The sequence below is a fragment of the Amblyomma mixtum genome, chromosome 7 (genome assembly GCF_055824585.1).
Source record: "Amblyomma mixtum isolate Tamu chromosome 7, ASM5582458v1, whole genome shotgun sequence".
Taxonomy (NCBI): Eukaryota; Metazoa; Arthropoda; class Arachnida; order Ixodida; family Ixodidae; genus Amblyomma; species Amblyomma mixtum.
This window is the reverse complement of record NC_143018.1, coordinates 125,014,426-125,030,683: the sequence shown is the minus strand read 5'-3', so window position 1 is coordinate 125,030,683 and position 16,258 is coordinate 125,014,426. Positions and strand designations below refer to the sequence as shown.

Sequence of the window (16,258 nt, the reverse complement as noted above, 5' to 3'; positions counted from 1 at the left end):
CTTCGGCCGCCGCGTCCGCTCCTTTTTCCGCTGGCCGGGCGTGAAGGCGTCACGGAGACGGAATTGTCCGAACGAAACGCCGTCTCAGCGGGTGCCGCGATGCCGGGAACGTCCCAGACGTTGCCAACAAAAATAAAGCGGAGAAGCCAAAGGGAAACAAAAGCAGTGCGGAGCTTCGTTGAGAGAGTGTTCAGGGGGGAAAGGGAGTGTGAGAAGGAGAGAGAGAGAGAGAGGTCTGGTGGGCGCGCCACATTGAAGCCATCGTCCTCCCTCCTACGCATTCGGCGCAGCCCACAGGCCGCCTTTATTTTTTCCATAGAGTTCCGCACTGGACCAGCACTGAACGGGAGCAAAAAAAGCCGACGGCGCCATCGGATACGGGAGGCCACGTGCTGCGTTTGAGGTATTTGTTGCTTTTTCCTTTGCGTGGGTGCGGGCAGTGTTTTTATGAGTGACGGCGATCACCTTTGCGGCGCCTTCACCGAACTAGTAAATGCTCTAAACTGGAACTGGATTATGTTTCCCGGTACATTACGTTTCACAATCACGTTTTGGAGGCTATTCCTAGCTCGTCGAATGCTGGCACGAGTGCACGCTTTTTCGAAAATATGAATATGCAATGGTTGTGTAATTCGCAAAAAAAGGTCTTCGACACGTCCTCTTCGAAAACGATTTTTTAAGGGAGTGTTAAATTTCATTTCACAAGTAGCCGGCAGCATTAATTTACTTGATTTCTGCCAATATTTAGCTAGAAATGATCCCAAAGACACTTGTTTTACTTCGTGTCGGGATGTCGGTCGCCCCGTACTGATTTTCATCCAGTTTTCCTTGTACTGAGTGTCCAAGAGCAATACTCTCAAGGTGACCGATCAATGAACGTTTGCATAGAAGCTATATAGTTTATTTTATTTTTATGGCTGTTGTGAAGTGTCCCTAGAAACACCAGGGGAACACTGAAGCTGGACAACGAAAGACACCGTACACATATGAAACGCTGCTCTCAACTCTTTTTTTTCAGCAGCTGAATTGAGAGTTTAGTCATCAGGTAAAGGAAAGATAAAAGTAACACACACGCGTCGCTAACGAGTGGGTAGAGTGTGTGCAAGCTCTTTAGAGTCGTGTTAAGATGTTCAACATTTTTTTAAAAAGTATTTTCCAGTTTGGAGAGCGCTTTTTTTTTGCATCCCATCTTAGCGTTAAACTGCATCAGAATACAGCTAAGAGCTGCCAACAGTAGCCTGGTAGCTATTGCTTAATAGTTATGCTTTTAATTGTTACCCTTCGTCTCCTTATTGGTCCGAAGAACATTTACCTATAATGCACCAAAATATGCGCGGTTTGAAAAAGCTTGCAGGCAAAGCAATCTCTTCAATGCACGCAACTCGTCGACATCGGCAAAATTTGCCCGGCCACAAAACCGATAATAACTGCGTTTTCGAAGTTCTAAAAGCTGAGATGCATATTACGGCGGGCTGCACGCCACTTTATAAATTTATAAGAAGATTAGCTACAATAGTTAGAAAGTTAACTGTTAGATATTAGTTAACCATCCTACTAGTTAGCATGCCTGCACCGCTAGTTAGCATAGACCGCTATCAATGCTGTGCCGGAAAAAGCGCTATTCTAATTCAAAGAGGTCACTTAAAAAAAAAAGCAGAATATCTTAGTTGAAACACCCGGTGTGCTAAGGAGCACAAGCGGCATTTACTCGCAAAAGTATGATGTACCCTTTAATAACCCATAATTGGCGGGAAGAGTTTGACCGCTGAAACATGGTTCATACTATTCTGTCCGCGACTCAACCTAAGTAAATCGAAATTTGTGATCAAAAGCAGCACTCGCGGTGACGTTACAGCACCGGGGTCATGAGGGCTGTCGGTAGGGCTTCACACCGGACGTGTCCTTTCACGCTGACGTAACTGCGTAAGGTCATGTAGTCAGCGCGGTCACATCACGTCACAGCCCTAGCCTGATCACGCGATGATGGCTGGTCGCAGGTACTGCCATCGGCGACTGATGCAGGGGGAATGATACGCTAAGAGCTGCGCTGTTAGAACAATGATCGAATATTCCTAAATGCTGATTGATCTTTAGAATGACGGCCTGTGGGACGAGTTGGTGCATGACTGAAAATACTGCAGCGCAAGGACGACAACACAAGCAAGAAAAAGACAAGACATCTGTTGTATTTCTTGTTTGTGCTGTCGTCGTTGAGCTGCAGTATATTCACTCTGATTAATCTTGGCCTTAGGATGCTTCGAAATGACTTTGCTATATTGTCCAACAATGTGCGCGCTTACTAACGATAAAAATTTATTTATAAATCGGAATAATGGGTACAAAAAAAATTACAAGAAAGAACGGGCGGGGCGGACGTGCTCAGCATGAGTCTCGTTGTTTCACGGCTTTTCCTTTGTTTAAACATTTGCTCTCTTTGTTCCTTCCATAATGACTGAACACCCGTGTTATCTGCACTGCTCGCAGTAAATTATGTTCAATTTTTGTTTACACCCTGTTGTGTACGCTAGAAACGGATACCAACTGCGACTTTCTATTAAAGGAGTACGTTCCGAACCCTATGGGAAGTTCTGCTTTTAACGATAACCGCTGCATGAAAAAGTTTATTTTTTTATTGCGACATTGTGCCTGCTGGCAATAAGTATATTATTTACAAATATAGGTACACACTGCACTCTCGAAGGAAATCCAGTAACATCCGGTGGTGCGGTCCAAAAATCTATTCTTCTCCGTCCAGCGGGCGGCCTGGGGGTGGTCTGCACCAGAGTAGGTGTGTCTTCCAGCTAGAACGCAATGAGGGGCAGGTCCAAAGCAAGTGTTCAGTGTCCGCCTCGCAGACAGGAACGTGGCAGAAGGGGCAGGAGTCACCCAAAGGGGAATGATAGTTCCGGCCACGACCAGGTTACCGCTGGGGTGAGGGCGACACGGAGAGTTTGTCTGGGGTAAACGGTAAAAGCCACATTAATGCGTCTGGGCTGAAAACTGCACTGTTCATCAGCACTAGTTGAGTTAAGAAACCTCATCGCCGACCTGAGCCATAAAGGACACATCGGCCGAGAATGGCAACGCCCGGCAATGCGCCGCTAGTGAGCGCAGTAAAGACGGGCCTTTGTGCAGCTCCACTCGTGGCTATGACATCTCGTGCGCCTATAAGTCTTGGAGCTTTTCTCTGCGTCTAAAGAGAATGACTGGAGCTTGAAGTGCCAAGTGCGAAACAGTAACCGTTTTCGAGTAAAGGAGGGTTGGATTCTTCCGGTTGTTAGCGCGCATCGCATTTACTGTGTTTCTCCCACTAATAAAAAGCCGTTGGGCATCACTTTGCTGTCAGATACAACATTGGGGATGACCTTCGATGAGAGGAAGCGTGAAAAAGATAAGGCGTGGAGGGACTACTGTAGTAAGCAACAGTACTGTTGCGAAAAATTTGTTCATCGTAACATGCCGAGAGCTACAATTTCACAGCGTATGGTTATCCCTTTGCCCTGTACTAGCATCGAACGTAGCTCAGAAGGGCCACCATAGCAGTGGAAATTACGGGGGGCTATTGAAGCTAAATACGAACTGTGAAAATCGTTTAACTAGGATGCAAGAGGCTGAGGTGCCATACGTCAGCTTCAGAATGTGGCCACTTTTATCACTTTTATGTCGTTGTTGCTTCATTCAATGGCAAGCATTACCACGCACAATGGTAATGAAAAGAAATCAGTCTGCGCGAAGGTCAGGTTGTACACGGAAAAGGCCACATGACGGGCTGTCATTGTGCCGGCAAAGCGACGGCAAGATTTCCTGACTGATCTTGGCAGACAACGCCATATGCGACGTGTGAAATCTCGCACGTGACCTGGCGGGGTAAGCTCCCCAAAGAAAGGATTTTGTCAAATTATAACTCTGCTGCGGTGCTTCCCAGCCTCCTTTAACTGAAAACTTGGAACGTCCGAACCAGCCTCGCCCTTTGTGTACTCCTGACATCCCAACACCATGCATTGTAATTTGCAGCTCCAGAAGTCGATCACTTTTATCTTTTCTTTCTCTTTTAATGAGCCCTGTGCAGGTCTTCACAAAGGGCAACCACAAAACTTTTACTTCAAAAGTGCTGCGTGTTTGAACGACGCACAAACGATGCAACTATCCGACGTCGTGAGCCGTGTGTAATATTCCAGCCGTTATGGACAAAAAAAAAACAAAAAAACTTCAGCAGCCGATCTCAAGCCTCATCTGAGAATGATGAGCTCTTCCAGAGCAGCCTGAAAATTTTAGATGGCGCAGCTGTATGGTTAAAACTTGCTTCATGAGTTTTTTTTTTGTTGTTTACAGAATTACCAACGGCATTAGCTCTTTCCTGAGCGTGGAGACATCGTGCGATGGTATGGAAATACTTTCCACTGCTATTCGGTTTATTATGAACGTCACCAGTACAGAAGTTTGCTTATTGGCTATGATACTGGAAAAGGCAACTGAGCTAGAGGCTCCAAGCAATGAGCGCAGAGACTCTACAGAGTAGTTGGGGAGGAGGCCTTACTTTAATGTGAACCATCGTGGTAAAGCATACGCGAAACTGCGTTCACCTATGCGCTGATGATACTTCCGCACTGCCTACATAAGGTAGAAGCTTCTTCTCAATTTCATCAAGCTCTTGATTTAGCACATGCCAGTATCGTTCTAGCGCCTGTGGTGTGTTCATCCAGAAAAAAAAAAATTGCAGGGGACATTTAAGCTCCTCCTTAAGGGTATTACGTGATAATGTAATGGTTTAATTCCCGTATATGCAGAAGTGCATTCTGCACTTTACGTTCATAGAGCCCTGGGAGTATTCCTACCCCTCCTAGCACAGTAGTGTAGTGTTTAAGCTGTGTGTCACTGCCCTTCGATGGCAGGCGCTCCCAGCGGTGGACTTTGTGCGGCTCAGGTTGCTCTTCTCCAGCGTCCAATCATTAATACAACTGCCACCTGCCGCGCTGGGCAGTTTGCTGACTATCCGGTGGGCAGGTTGTGATGACGACACAAGGTCACGTGACCTAGGTGGCCCACCTGCTTCCTAAGTGGCTCTCTGCTGACCACTTGCCAGAGCCTTGCCCGTGATTTTTCGCTCACGACGCCGGCGCGTACAACGCGGACACCGAAAACGCCGACAGCGGATTTTCTGGAGAACGGGGCCTTTAAAGAGCGGTAATATATTGGTAACATGAATTTATTGAAACCTCCAGATACTGCTGGCGATTGTTTTAGGAGAGCTGACGGGTGAAAGCCAAGCATTTGCTGTTTTATCGCAAGGTGTACAAGAGTGATTTCTGCGTGTCCGAATTATTTACTGCAGATCATTGTTTAACGACCCGCAGTTAAATATTCTATGTATGAAAGTTCTCAGGGGACATCTATTTTCCGGAACATTGTTACTGCTACGAAGGAGAGCAATTAGGAAGGTGCTTCAGAAAATTTGAGCTTTGTATATACCATGTAGCTCGTTCGGAGAAGTCGTTAAGGTATAGCTAAAATAAAAATGAAGAGGCACGATGACATTGTCCCGTGTAGCCCACCGTTACTTTGAAACTGATTTATTTATTTATTTCAAGTACCCTCAGGGCCATTGGCATGGGAAATGGGGGTGATTACAAGCATAAAACAAAAGTAACAAAGCAAAAAAAAACGGAATGTGGCTATTGTTATCAAAACAGTTACAGATGTGACTGCTCATACAATGCTAGCTAAGGCCTTCTTGAAAACCTGGTAATCTTTTAAGGTTGCTGTCACTGCGGGAAGATGATTCCACTCTGCTGCTGCACGAGTTCGAAGCGACTGAAATAATGAGTTAGGTCGGCAACATGGCCCACGGACTTTGTAGGCATGATCTACTCGCAATGATAGACGATGCGGGGGAGGGATGAACTCACTACGCAAGTGTGCATGATGGAACATTTTGTGAAACAGGCAGATGCGAAACATTTTGCGACTTAAAGCTAAGGATGGTAGATTAAGGCTTTATTACATTGAAGATGTGCTAGCGGTCCTGCTGTTGTTAGAATGAAACGGGCTGAGTTATGTGGCAACTTTTCTAATGAATTAATGAAGTTTTCATGACGAGGGTCCCATATGGATTCGACGTATTCTTGTCTTGGACGTATTAACGTCTTGTACAACAGTAGTTTGGGGGCTGATGGCGCTTTAGCGAAGTTGCGACGGATATAACCCAGCATACGATTAGCATTCTTAGCCAGATATGTTTGTGGTTTATGGGGGTTTGACGTCCAAAAGCGACTCAAGCTATGAGGGACGCCATAGTGAAGGGCTCCGGAAATTTGGACTACCTGGGGTTAAAGTGCACTGACATCGCACAGTACACGGGCCTCTAGAATTTCGCCTCCATCGAAATTCGACGGCTGCGGCCTTTTGATATGTAAGGACCAAGTTAGAATCGAAGTGATGGGCTCACCAAGGTATTTGTACGAATGCACCTATTCTAAGACGACGCCATTCAAGAAATAAGTAGGAGTACTGTTGCAAGTTCTGGATACGCGCAGCGGTTGGCATTTATTGATGTTACGTTCCACTAACCGTGTTTGCACGAAGAGGAAGTAGCATTCATGTCTGATTGAAGGGCGGTTAGGCCGTCGCTGCATGTTATTTCCCGAAAAATTTACGCGATCGTCGCATTAAGTAGATATGGGAGGAAACAGACGAAAACAAATCGTTAATGTAAATTAGAAAAAGAAGAAGACCATGTACGCAGCCCTGTGGGACGCAAGAATTAACTTTGTTTGAGTGAGAGTCCAGATTATTAGCTGACATATACTGCGAACGGTTAGTATTAAAACATTCAATCCAAGTAAGAAGCTTGGGCCAACGTTCATGAGTTGTAGTCTGTAAAGTAAGTTTATGACACACTTTATTGAAAGCTTTGGAATAGTGAATAAAAATACAATCTGTTATTGAATGATTATCAAGAATGAGGTTTATCTTGCGTGTAAGGAAGCAAGTTGCATCAGGGTATAGAAGAGTGTTATGTGAAAATATTGGAAGGTATTTATAATGATTGCACAGCTATTATAGTTCTCCGTGAAGTCAGCAATAAAATTCCAATAAGGAAAGGTGTCCGGCAGGGAGACACGATCTCGCCTATGCTATTCACTGCCAATTTACAGGAGGTATTTCGGGGCCTGAAATGGGAACAGGTGGGGATAAGAGTTAATGGAGAATACCTAAGTAATCTGCGATTCGCTGATGACACTGCTTTGTTTAGTCACTCAGGACATGAATTGCAAAGCATGATTAATGAATTAGACCAGCAGAGCTGAACGGTGGGGCTAAAAATTAACATGCAGAAAACCAAAGTAATATTGAACAGTCTATCAAGAGAACAGCAGTTTGCAATTGGTGGCGAGGTTTTGGAAGTAGTAAGAGAATATGTTTATTTGGGGCTGGTAGTAACCTCTGATCCGGATCATGAGAGGGAAATAACTGGAAGAATAAGAATGGGGTGGAGTGCATATGGCAGGTTTTCTCAGATCATGAATGGCAGTTTGCCAATATCCCTCAAGAGAAAAGCATACAACAGTTGTATCTTACCGGTACTCACCTATGGGACAGAAACGTGGGGGCTAACAAAGAGGGTTCTGCTTAAGTTAAAGACAACGCAGCGAGCTATGGAAAGAAAAATGATAGGTGTAACGTTAAGGGATCGGAAGAGGGCGGAGTGGGTGAGAGAACAAACGCGGGTTAATGATATACTAGTTGAAATCAAGAGGAAGAAGTGGGCTTGGGCAGGGCATGTAATGAGAAGGCATGATAACGGCTGGTCCTTAAGGGTAACGGAGTGGATTACAAGAGAAGGTAAGCGTAGCAGAGGGCGGCAGAAAGTTAGGTGGGCGGATGAGATTAAGAAGTTTGCAGGGATACGGTGGCCGCAACTGGCGAAGGACAGGGTTAATTGGAGGGACATGGGAGAGGCCTTTGCCCTGCAGTGAGCGTAGTCAGGCTGATGATGATGACATTTTTTGAAAGCCATGTTGTGAGATAGAGAAAAATAAGCTTGACTCGAGAAAATTCGCAAGATATGAATATGGGATATGTCCTAATTTAGCAAGGGATACTGGTTAGTGAAATAGGGCGGTAATTGAGAGGAGAATGCTTGTCGCCTAATTTATGCAGTGGATTCACCTCATAGAATTTCCAGTCTAGGAGTAGTTCGTGATGGAACAGCGCAAAAAACTGGAACAAGAGACAAGCGCTGTCTCTTGTCAGGGGGGGGGGGGGGGGAGGGGGGGAGTTATCCTGTCTGAACTGATTGCTGAAAAATTTTTGCTAGTATAATGATGAATAAACAACAGTGCTAAGCAAAACAAAAATTCGATGGTAATTAGGTCACAACCGGGAGCAAAGGAGAGTCGAAACGATTTGATCACAGTTTCAACACCACATAGTTAAATAGCAATTCCGAACGTAGGTTGGTAGTCGTGACAAGGTGCAGCGGGCCCGCAGCAAAACATTGCAGGTTGCAGAGAAGTTTTGCGTAAATGTGTCATTAAGAACGGACGCGGTCTGATTGCAAGGTATAGCATTTCTAGAGTTGCCAAGAAGGGTTACATGGTCCTCGACTTTCTGGCTAATGACTGGTCAGAATTTCTTGTCATCATTTGCTCACACAACCGGCAACGTGTGGCATAAAAAGTTCTTCCTGGCGTCTTTTAGTGCTGATACGTATTCGCTGGAATCTCATTTGTAGGCACCTCAATGACCTTCACTTGAAGAAAATTTGGCTGACCTGTACATCGCTCCTTTTTATCTCATAGACGCCTTATGTTAGCATTATACCAATGAGCGGAATGTTTGTGGTTATAGTGCGAAGAGGCAGTAACAAGAAAATTTGAGCCAGTTTGTTCATGTTTGAAACTTTTAACAGCGCTGCAACAGGGGACAGGGAACAAGAAGAGACGGAAGGACAAGCGCTTGTCCTTCCGTCTCTTCTTGTTCCCTGTCCCCTGTTGCCGCGCTGGTATAAGTTCCGAGTACGAACAAAAATGTACTTGTTTGCTAGGTAAGCAACTTTTTCTACGAGCATCGCCCAGTTTGTGAACTGTACAGTCATCAAGACAAATGTCAAGAAATGAACATAATTCGTTATCGTTGCGTCACAGTTGGCCTTATTGTAATTACGGGCAGTTAGTGGTGTGTTGATATATTTAAAATGGGCGAGGTTTAAGTGAAAAGAAAGCAAAGAGTTTAACAGTACCTTTTGCTGTGCTAGTTGGTATGACATTGTTCTGTCCGTCTTTCTGTGTAGTTTGTGTAAAATTTAGCTCTGTTTTTACTTTCCTGAACCCAAAGCAAAGAGTGGTCGCGCATTCCGCAAACGTGAGTAATGTTGCAAACTAGGACCGGCTGTGAAGTAAGAAAGAGGTCAAGTGTATCTTCTTCTTCTTCTTTTTCACCATATGAAAATGTCAAGTGTGTCAGCAACACTGCGTTTTCCTCGTCGGCTCAGTGATAAGCTGTTGGAGAGAAAAACCTGAGCACATGTTTAAAAATTATTTAGCTAGCGTGGAAGGCGGATGCATTGAAGGGACAGTATTTGACCAGTTTATGTTTGGCGCATTAAAATCTCAGAACAGAATACCTTTCACTTTATTACAGGTTTTCATGTGCGCCGAGCAGCCTGCTGTAAGGTCTCGAGTAAAAATTTTACATACCACTCGAGAGGGAATAAGCATTCTGAACCTCATTCTCTTTTTCACATTACGCATCATCTCGCGCTGGGCCACTGCAAAGGGCTATATGCCTTATCAGTGAATGCAAGCGATCCATTTTACGACATCCTTCAAAGTGTTGGCAGCCGCGGTGCCTCAGTGGTTATGGCGCTAGGCTGCTGACACGAAAAACGCGGGTTCGGTCCTGGCCGCAGCAGTCGAATTTTGATGGAGACGAAATTCTAGAGGCCCGTGTACTGTGCGATGTCACTGCACGTTAAAGAATGCCAGGTGGTCGAAATTTGCGTAGCCCTGTCCAACGGCGTCCCTCATAGCCGTAGTCGCTTTGGGACGTTAAACCCCCATAAACCTCCAAAGTGTGCAAGCGCGCTCTAAAGGGCGCTGCATTACAGAAAAGGTTGCCATTTAATTTTGAAGCAGAGGGATAATTTCTTGTGCGTTGCTTGATATCGTAATACTTGATATTTATCCCCGAGTTACCTCGTATACCCCGTATACTCCGAGCCCGTATACTGACCAGTATGGCTTCAACTACTGCACTGAACGATATGGACTGTGCTGCTGTATAGTCTTCATCTGCCACTGACAGGACCAGGTTCAGGCCACACTCACAACCGTTTTTTTAATGTTCGTAATGGTACTTTGTTTTACGAGCAGCTCGAAGTGAGAATGCGCTTTGATATGTGCGCAGACATATGAGTGTTCTGCGCGCATTTCCTTCGATCCTCTGAAGTCTTTCGCTTCTATTACTACCTGTAGAGACGGTGGAGGATACATCCAAGAAACATTTTTAGAAAATGAAGCTATTTTAAAGTTTAAATACTGCAGTCTGCGGTTTCTGCAGCACGCGTTTTCTGCACATGCCCTACATGTAGTGACAAGAGACACCAGCTATGCCGTGCACTGGACCATCCTGCGGACGGAGATTAAGGTTTTAGAAAAGTGGCAGGAGTGAGCATCAGTTCCGAAGGACTGTTACGCGCTGTTTTTTCCCGAGGGCCACGCGAGAGGCTATGGCTTTGCCCCAGGCAGAGTTGTAACTTCCTCGGCATGCTGAAAATATAACTCTTGTAACTTTCTCCTTCCCTTTTGTAACCGCACATTCCTTTTCCCCAGTGCAGGCTACGTCTTCCTGATTAGCCTACCTCAATCAACCTTCCTTCTCTCTCTTTCGACTGTATGTATGCTATATGACGCACACACGCCCCATAAAATTTAACGATAGATGGCCGTCATCGAACGGATTTAAGGCTCCACTACGGCACCTCTTTCTTTTTCCCGTCTTTCGCTTTGTTCTTCATCCTGTACTCCACTGCGTGGTCACCCGTGCAAAGAGAGAGGCAGTTAGTGCTCCTTTCCTATCCTCATAACAGGCTGATAGGGCGTAGGGTGGCATAATTACTTGCACAAATATAGCATTTTACGCCACCAAACCTCAAGCTATGCAGTGCCGAGCCTCACCATTGTGGTCCGCAGAACTCGCACGCTTCCGGAAGGTGTCCGGTCCTGAATCCGCCGTCCAAAGGGCATGGCACTGTACACTTCTGGTACATCAACGAGTCACCCGAGAGCTGCGAATTGGCAGCACATAAAATTGTTTACTTTAATCCCTTGGCGCGATGTTTGGAGCATATTTCTCTAGTATACTGCGTCAGCACTGTACCGCTTGCCGGCCTTTTAATTGTCATTTCGATTTCAAGCGCCATCGGCTCATTGAGACAGGCATATGAACCTTCCCTTGTTGGCATGTAGGGGCAGCTGAACTGAGCGGCGATAAGAGAAATACCAGCCTTGGAGAGGATAAGAGTACTGCTTTTAAGCGGTACATGTTACATTTCTTCCGCAGCACGGGTGGACCTGACATCGTCGAACCTTCTTGAACTTTTACTAAGATCTGAAAGTTTCAGCTCGCTTCACTTGGCGACTGCCGCTCCTGCACACTTTCTACTGCGAAGCAGGTTCTCAAGAAAACTGAGCATTTATCAAGGAAATAATGTTTTAGAAATTTATGCGTAGGATGTTTATTGCAATTATTTTTCCGCAGCAATGTACCGCCGCAAAACGCAGAGGTGCTCAGGAGGCGGAATACCTAACCAAAGAACAGTCACGAATAACTGCTGTGAAAGGTCCTACTACACGACAGGCACAGCGCTTTGACATTCAGTAAGAATGCCGCAGGGATGGTGCTTCCGACAATGCCCTTGTGTGAAGAAAGTATAGGTGTAGCATTTGGGCTTTGGTCTAGTGGCTCGCGATACACTGTATCAATCAATAGCTGTGCACGAGCACACGAGAGGCAGCGGAATTGCCTGTAAAATTAAATCTGTACCAAAGCAAACGCACAAAAAATGCAGGGGGCACTTTGGCTCTCTAAAGTGCTGCAAGGCGAAAGCGTTTCCAGGCCACTTTTCGTTTTTATTTACTTCTTTCTTCTCCATATTTTCTTTTTATTGATTTTTTGCTCCTTTTCTTAATTTTATTGTTTTATATTTTTTATTTTCCTACCTTATTTTTATGTTGTTTTTATTTTGTTTACTTTCTTATTTTTATTTTTTATTTTCCTTTTCTTGACTTTACTACTTTTATTTTATTTATGAAGCCCATGCATTCACTAGATGCGCCTTTATTCATGCTGGAACCTTGAGCCTTTTAAGCAGCAACGCCGAAAGGCGGACGAATCTGCCGACGCGCCTATCGACACGGCTGCCGACGCGTCTGTCGACACATCTGCCGACGCGTCTGCTGACGACAGTATGAGGCATTAAAGGCTTTCGCCTTAATGCAGGCACCCACGAGAGCAACAAACAATTGTCGGCGGCTGGCAGCCATCCCGCTGAAATCGGGTCGACCGCGGAACGGTCCCTGGAGAAACTCGTTAGGCGCTCTCACCTGGCTGACGGGGAGACCAGCGGGAGTTCGTCCGCCTGCGTTTGTTCGCCGTGAAACTTTAGAGTGAAATTAGCGGGCGAGGAAAAAGGAACTAAATAGTCGTGGATGGGACTATGGGAGCTCTCCTCTCTGCGTTTTTTAGTGTTTTTCTCTTTTATTCTCCGCAGAACTGCGCAGATGGGTGCCTGTCCCGGGCGGCGTGTGAATATGGCGAGGCGTCTAGAGGAGCAGTGCGGTGATGACACGTAGAGCGATGGATCCTGAAAGAAACCAGGCTGCGAAGAAAAGATGCGGAAAGAAGCCCCTCTTCAGGTGATCTCTGCTTTATTATCTCTATTTTTTTTGCTTTTATGAACCGCGTTTGCGAAAAAGGGCGACATAACCATAGACTACTATGAAACAGAAACAATTTGGCCGGTGTTTCAGTGTGCTGACCTCAAAACTAGCTATAACGTTGCATACGCTGAACATTAAATTGAACAAATCTGAGTCTCGAACATGTTTTTCCGCTCAAGTCTGCCCGTTTTGAACAACAAATTTTTCTGTCATAGCGGCACAGATACAGTTGCAAGAGTATGGAAGGAAAGGTACTGCATATCTCCAGTGCACACGTTGCATTCTTCGAGTGTGACACCTAAAACTGTGGACATGCGTCACGAAGCTCCTCAGAAATAAATTAGCTACGGATAAGATTTCTTTTAAGATTGTGCAAAGGCGAAAGTTAGTAAAGTAATTTTTACGTGAGAAATGCTGCATCTGTTCATTGCGGAACAGAGGTGGTAGAAAAGCATAGAGCCGATTTCCTGCTCTAATAATGACTGTTATTTTATTTCAGTGGCCGATTTTCACTATAACGCGTATTTTATTTTCTTATTAATCAAGTACCGGTGTTGAGGCTACGGACGGCAACCAAGCGAAAGCCGTTATTTTCGAAGGGAGTGAGTCGGCCGCATGTACTTTAAGCCAAGTTCCCTAAAGAAGCGAAGTGAGAAATCATTTCATTAAACAGACAATATTTAAGATCTCCATGGCTTCAGCATCAAGGTCAGCGGATGCTTCAGCTGTGCTGACGTAAGTCAGCCATGCGGTACTAATGCAGATCGTACGTATGAGTTTGACATGCTTACAACATGCAGTGCTCTGTTTGTTGAGACTTTAGTTAGCTCCTTGTAGCAATCACTCTTACTTCCGACCGTCATCGACACTTACATTAAGTGTACCATCTGCTATTCCAGCGTTATCTTCGTTGGTGGCACGCTGCTGTTTCTGTGCTGCCTCTACTGGAGCCCGCAGAGGAGGCCACACAAACCAACGAGTGCCCTGGCTGCTTCCACTGAACAGAATGCTGCGAGCGCGCAGTCCTCGTGTAGTGGTGCTGCTGCAGAGGATGCAGGGACGGCGAGGCGACAGCAAGTGCGACTACTGTACAACAGGGTGCCCAAGTGCGGCTCGACGACGCTGCTGACGCTGCTACGCAGGCTGTCCACCAGGAATGGCTTCCAGCATCTGCACTGCAAGATCTACGACAAGCGACTGCTGACGCACGACCAGCAGGTATACGGTGACGCCCATTCTGTGATCTCAAGTATCACCAGCTTCACTGAAGCCAACAGGGCCCGAAACGAGTGAAATACTGAGGAACATGTGGAACATTCTTACGTTTTATTGATGTTTAAAGAAGGAAAGCAATTGAGTAATCACTTTCTAAAGGAAACAGTTTGAAAGAGAGGAGAAAATGCACGCCGCCAGCTGAGTACGAAGTGCGACCTCCGAATGTCGTTTTCGGTGGTCTGGAAACTGAGCTAGAGCGGAGACCGCTATTACTTACTTTCGAAGGTATATATCACCTTTTTAACTGTAGTCCAATCTGGAAGGTGCTCGCCAGTGACACATCTAGCCCACTTAGGGCAGGTGAGACCACTCTGGAGAGAACGTTGTTGTTGTTGTTCCCTCTGAAGTTATGGCACATACGTGACGGCGCACTTCTTTCATTTTCTTAACGCCATATTCACTGTACCAAGCATAACGTACTCCACTTCTAGCTTTGTAGGACTAGCCACCACGCCATAACCGCTTTATTACGTATCTTCCGGTTAACTTTCCTGCCTTTCCTCTTACTCCTCCTCCTCCTCCTCCTCGAAACATTTTACCGGCTAGTCTCATATCATGTCACAGCTCTGGTTCGACCCGTGCGCAGGCGCAGTTCGTGCAAGAGGTGATGTCGGCCAAGGCCCCTTGCAGCTACGACCGCCACGTGTACTTCTTGGACTTCGAGGAGTGAGTGGTAAAGCTTTCCTTAGAAAGCGAAGCGCTGCCGCCAGCGACGCCAAGCGCTGTCGTAGGCTATAGGACTTAGAAAGCCCCTTGGCTCCCCTACCGGAAATGTGGAGATCACAACAGTCGAATTTAAACAGAATACTTTTTTTGATGAGCATTCGCCTAGGATCAGCGCATGGACATGTGCGGCACTACCGGTTGCTTCTGCGGTGTCTGCACCTTTCACTTATACGTGTTTTCTTTCGGATGCTGTATTTAAGCACTATTTCGGAGCACTGAGAAAGTCTGCAGCCATCTGTAAAAGGTTAGAAATCCTATTTCATGTCACCGGATGGGAAAACAGGAAGCACAGGGGACATTTCTGGGTACACAAGTATTTAGACACACACAAAGCCTATAAAAAATTGTCTGGCTGTTTAGCACCGCTAAGCACGAAATATTATGCGAGAACACAGATCTCTGCACGTGGACACGACTGCCACGTACCGGAGAGCATGACTGAGGTGTCCACTGACCCATGGAGCCAGTTACACGCGTCTTCAACTTTCTCATCGTGAATGCCAAGTTACGCAGTGTACTCCGCTGCCTATGCTCCACGAAATAAGCTTATCCAACGCGGCGCGCCAAGGCGAAATGTGTACAGTGTAAAAAATGTAAAAGCGTAAAAAAATCATTAACGGGTGATAAGCCAGCCAAAGTGAAGCGAAGTGTAAATGCAGGGAATGTAGAGCATAAAACGATTGGCGAGTTATGGAAGGCGGTCAAAATAAAACGAAATAAACTTTCATACTTATCAGGAAAATGAAATGCGGCAAAAGGGAACAGAATCGAGTGGAAAAGCATAAAATAGAAAAACGCCGTTCGCCCCATCAGACCATCTGAGCCTCTGTCATTTTTTTCTTCAATCGCTTCTTGAGCACGGATGCTTTCTATTGGTATTACAGTTAAGCTTCTGTAAGTGCAGTGCCCTAAGCAATCCTTCGCTTTGATTCACTTGTTTTTATCCAGGTTTGGCCAGGCGAACCCGGCGTACGTGAACATAATCCGGGACCCTGTGGAACGAATCGCTTCCTCCTTCTACTACAGCCGGGCAATCGCCGCACGCCGCAGTGATCCGACGAGGCTAAAAGCGCGCTGGCTCCACGAGGTAGGTAGCTCACCAGAGCCGGTTGGCTGCCGCTAAGAGGGCAGCCACTAGAACATTGAAACCCGCAGAATTAATTTTGCCAGCGTCAACTATATGGGAAGGGTGAATGTTACGCGAGCTGTGGAACCCGCCTGTAAAGTGCTTCTTCAGCATGATGTGGGTCACACAGTGTGCTCTGAAGGTGATAGTTTCCGCTTCTGGCCAAAACAGGCTTCCACAAAAAAGAGGT

The 16,258-nt window shown here is 45.9% G+C and overlaps 1 protein-coding gene across 2 annotated transcripts in view; it reads left to right on the top strand.

Moving 5' to 3' along the window:
- Window positions 1-294: 294 nt before the first annotated feature.
- Window positions 295-16,258, top strand: part of pip (heparan sulfate 2-O-sulfotransferase pipe) — a 30,225-nt gene continuing 14,261 nt past the window's right edge. The window contains exons 1-5 of one of the 2 annotated variants that reach the window (XM_089554880.1): window positions 295-403; window positions 12,783-12,917; window positions 13,841-14,159; window positions 14,803-14,882; window positions 15,891-16,029. In XM_089554880.1, coding sequence (XP_089411006.1) covers window positions 12,844-12,917; window positions 13,841-14,159; window positions 14,803-14,882; window positions 15,891-16,029 — 612 coding nt within the window. In that variant the 5' untranslated portion in view covers window positions 295-403; window positions 12,783-12,843. Of the gene's footprint in view, window positions 404-12,772; window positions 12,918-13,840; window positions 14,160-14,802; window positions 14,883-15,890; window positions 16,030-16,258 lie in introns of both variants that reach the window. The other variant, XM_089554878.1, reaches the window with a different exon arrangement.